Genomic DNA, 4,581 nt, shown 5'->3' on the forward strand with positions numbered 1-4,581 from the left:
ACTTCTAGTTTTGAGTTTAAGTCCCCGATAAGGTTTTAGCAAGTTATTTACCTGTTTTACGTAAATGTGACATATGGTCTCTCTTTAGTGAGCGATATTTTCATTCAGGATGACCGGAACACTTGAACCTAAAAACGAGATAACAATAGAATAAGATGTATGTATATGTATATGTGTGCACGTGATATACATGTTTATGTTGGTAAATATATGAATTGGTATCATAGCAGGTGCAAACTATAGTGTCAGGTCAATAGTGCTAGTATATTGCTGGTTTTGACTGATATATTTTAATTTCATAAAGTATTAATTGACACTGTCATAGCGGTGCAAACAATAGTACCGGGTCAATAGTACAAGTATAGTACTTGTGAAGAGTGATAATATGGTCAATGGTTCTTTTGGGTATAGACTGATGCTATCATAGCAGTATAACTATCGTGTTGGGTCCGCAGCGCGACCATAGTACTGGTAGTGGCTGATATTATGATCAATCATACCAAAGGCAAGAACGTTCTTGATTTATCTGTTAAGCCTTGTAGATAGGTGTATAGACGCCTAGATGCATGGTCGATAATATGTTTATATGTTTTATGCTTTTCTTACTGAGTCTATCAACTCATAGATTTGTTTACATGTGTAGGTAAGGTAAAGGTGAAGGCTGAGTAGTAGTGAGTCCAGAGCTTGCAGGTGATTGTACATATCAGGATGGTTAGGCTTTGGAGTGTTAGGTTTCGGGACAACATGAGTTTTTATTTTATTTTTACTTGGCGATACTTTCATGAAAAATGTATTATGTATAAACTTTTAAATGAGATCTCAAAAATTATGTAAATTTATGTATTTATTAAAGTTAAAGCTTAACTTTAAAGTTTTAATTGATCACGTTTTTCAAGAAATTTGATTAGTAAAGGCATGCACAATAATTAAAAAATCATTGTAGAGTGCCTAAGCAAGTAGGACGTTACAATTTAGTATTAGAGCCGCCAGGTTATTTACCAAAGACCGTCAATATATATACAATCATCATTAAAGACAAACTCGACTCACAATTTAGTAAGTCTTTACTTGTTTAATTTGTAATTTAATTGATTAGAAAAAGCAAGATAGGAAGCATGTTAGTAAATGTTAGATGAATAGTGCATTGCCTAAAATTCCATGTATGCAGTAGTTGGATTGTATTTGATCGCTGTCTGACCTACCTGACTTATGGGTTCGCATGCTAGTCCTATATATAATATGGATGCCTAAAGAAACAAGAGAAATCATGGTAATATGGTTGAGATAGGAGGCATTCGGGGAGGTCAAAATCATCCTCATCACTGTGGATGCGGCAGAAGCCGTGGTAGATTACACAGAGGGTGTTATGAAAATCCGCTACAGGCTCCTCAGGACTGGGAGCAAAGGTTTGCGGAGATGCAAGCCTGAATTATCCAACAAGATGGAGAGATCCAAAGGTTAAGGCAACAGAGTCCTCTTGTTGTGCCTCCTCAGCAAGTGCCCCAGAACTAGGAGCAAAGTTTTGTGACTAAACTATAAGTAATTTTTTTTAAGTAAACATTACTCTATTCATTTTTGTCATTTAATAAAATAAAAAAATTAACTCTTAAAATTTTTATGTCGTGCCTAATTACTTCAATAAGTTAAGGTGCCAATTGTTACTAATATTCTTACAACAATGTATTTGTTCAAATTTCAAAAATAAAAAAAAAAATAGAAAAAATGATTTTTTTTTTCATTTCTACACTTTAAAACAATTTTTTTTTTTTGTATTTTTGTGAAATTTTACACATAAACCTCTATAGCAACGTCTAATGGAGCAACATAAAACGCAACTAAAATCCGTACAGCAACCACATAGAAACTACTAGAGAAACCACTAGAGCAACCCAACCCGTAAATTTGAAAAAAAAAATAGTATATGGAGTAATTCCCAAAAAAAAAATGTATTTGTTCAAATAAAATATATATTAACATTTTGTAACTGTATTTCTTTTTAATTATATAATTTTGTTTTCTAGTTTTGTAACGGAAAATTGTATTTAATTATACAGCTAATAATATTCAATTTTTTTGATCACATTTTATTCTTGATTGAAAATATCAAAATTACAATATGCCATTTTAAGTGTAGTTTTACTTTTTTTTTTTTAATTTCTCAATTTTTAATGTAAATAAATTTGTAGTTATCTACATTATATTGAGAAAGAAAGAAAATAAAATATTTGTTTTACCAAAGACTAAATATAACGTAAATTATGAGTATTAATTGTTTATTCTTTTTAATTAATTTTCAATGGACCTACATAATAATTCATTCTCTATATAATTAACTCAATTATCAAATTCATCCATATTGAAAAGTCTCTCTTAATATATTAAGCTACCTATTAGCTGGTATGTGATTTTAGTTTTTCAGTATATATAAATATATATTATGGTCGATTTGTATAAAAAAATTTCATGAGAATATTTTGTGAGAGAGGATTAGAATAGTTATTGTTGATATAATTCATATAAGATTTTTTTTTCTGTTGGTAGATTTACTTTGATTCTTTGGCTAATTTGAATGTATATTTTTATTGCAGATAAAATTTTTTGACATAGATATGGGTATGAGGGGATTTTTTATGGTTGCAATTGTGTTGTTTACATTTTTATGTTATTGCGAATCTGAAGAACAACTAACAGAATTATCAAAAGATGAACTTCTGGAAATAGAGAATCAACTTGAGCGATTGAACAAGTCATCAATCAAGACTATAAAAGTACTTTTTTTCTTTTATTATTATTAATTTATTTTCATCTAATCATTTATCTAACTTATTTTATGTCATGCACAGACACACTATGGAGATATTTATGATTGTATTGATTTTTACGAGCAACCATCATTTGATCATCTTTTATTGAAGAATCACAAATATGATTTTCAGGTACGTTCTTCCTGAATAACTATTTCTCTAATAGCTCATTATTTTTTTTTTTATTTTGCCAAAGCAATAGCAAATATGTAATATAATAAAAGTATATCTATATAAGGAGTATAATTATTTATTGTGTAGATGAAACCTTCTTCTCATATGGACTCGCTGGTTAGGGAAGATAAGCCTCCGAAAAATGTGAGACAAGTATCGAAAATTAATGGGTTAAAGGGTGAAAAATGTCCAACTGGGTCTGTTCCCATAAGAAGAACTACCAAGGAAACTCTTATCAGAGCCAAACTGTTTACAAAGTCTTATGCCTCAAGAATTAATTCTCCTCCTACTTTTCATGTAAGCATATTCAACATTTTCATTTTGTTTTGACAAATTAAATATCATATTTCATTATTCAAATATAATTACAATTTGAATTTGAATATAATAGCATGCACTTGTTTATACATCTGATCCAACCAAGAAATACAATGGAGGTGGCACAATTGTAAGTTTTTACACATTATATAATGTCACTGGCTCACAATACACTTTCGGTCGAATAAAATTACAAAATGGACTTGATATCATTCAAGCTGGTTGGGGAGTAAGTTTTATTTTTCTTGAATAATCTTTCTATTAGATTCTTTGTTGTTAAAGATAATTAAACTAAATATTTTTAGATAAACTATAAGTTTTTAGAATATTTTGTTCACTTGTTATTTTGGTATCATTTCTTAGGTAAATCCAAGTGTATACGGGGATAATAAAACTCGGATCTTCATACATTTCCAGGTTACCCTAATTTTATGTTATTATTTAAGATTTCTTCATATTCTGTGTAGTTATGTGTAACTCTTGTATCAATATTTTTGTAGGCTAGTGAATTATCTTGTTTTAATACAATGTGTCCAGGATTTGTTTTGGTTGACCCTCAACCTATGATCGACAGAATTCTAAGAGAAACTCACCCTGGTACTTTTCCTACATGGGAAATTGGAATCTATATTTATCGGGTAAATAAAATTAAATATTTCATTTAAATTTTATCTTTTTTACTTTACTAAGTTTTTATTGAATATTTTTGTTTTAAATGAACAAAAAATGTGTCATATATATTTAAAATTTTAGGTTGTATTTATATTGTACTTGTTTGATATGATATACTAGGATCAAATTACTGGAAATTGGTGGCTTCAACTTGGAAAAGATCATGATCAAATTGGATATTGGCCATCAAGTATATTTAGTGGTGGACTGAATGACTTGGCTACATATATTGATTGGGGAGGAGAAACTTACAGTCCACTAGGTCAAATTGGTCCTCCAATGGGGTCTGGTTTACTTCTTAAACAAGATACTCGTTATGATGCATATTGTAGAGAATTAACAACTATAAACGAGGCACACATACAAGAAGATGCTAAAAACACAAAAATTTCTTCCATTGATATAGACTTTTATTTAGTTAAAGATTGGGGATTTCATCGTGACTTTGGACATGTTATGACATATGGTGGCCCTGGTCCTAGATGATTTCTGTACATTGTATTACCACCAAATCATCTTTTTCATGGGAATAATTAAATAAATGTGTCTTTGATAGATTTGAATATAAATATAGTTGAACCCAAAAATATGGATATTTTATATATTATACTCT

The 4,581-nt window shown here is 29.5% G+C and overlaps 1 protein-coding gene across 2 annotated transcripts; it reads left to right on the forward strand.

Moving 5' to 3' along the window:
* Positions 1-2,288: 2,288 nt before the first annotated feature.
* Positions 2,289-4,581, forward strand: LOC115719097 (protein neprosin-like). Of its 2 annotated transcripts, XM_061109738.1 has the most exons (8): positions 2,289-2,397; positions 2,589-2,768; positions 2,844-2,936; positions 3,066-3,275; positions 3,370-3,525; positions 3,660-3,713; positions 3,797-3,934; positions 4,089-4,581. In XM_061109738.1, the coding sequence occupies exons 2-8, from the start codon at positions 2,610-2,612 to the stop codon at positions 4,452-4,454; spliced, it is 1,176 nt and encodes a 391-aa protein (XP_060965721.1). In that variant the 5' UTR covers positions 2,289-2,397; positions 2,589-2,609; the 3' UTR covers positions 4,455-4,581. The 2 variants fall into 2 exon arrangements, with proteins under 2 accessions (XP_060965721.1, XP_060965723.1); XM_061109740.1 differs by lacking the exon at positions 3,370-3,525 and having other exon boundaries at positions 4,089-4,539.

This window comes from Cannabis sativa, chromosome 2 (genome assembly GCF_029168945.1).
Source record: "Cannabis sativa cultivar Pink pepper isolate KNU-18-1 chromosome 2, ASM2916894v1, whole genome shotgun sequence".
Lineage (NCBI taxonomy): Eukaryota > Viridiplantae > Streptophyta > Magnoliopsida > Rosales > Cannabaceae > Cannabis > Cannabis sativa.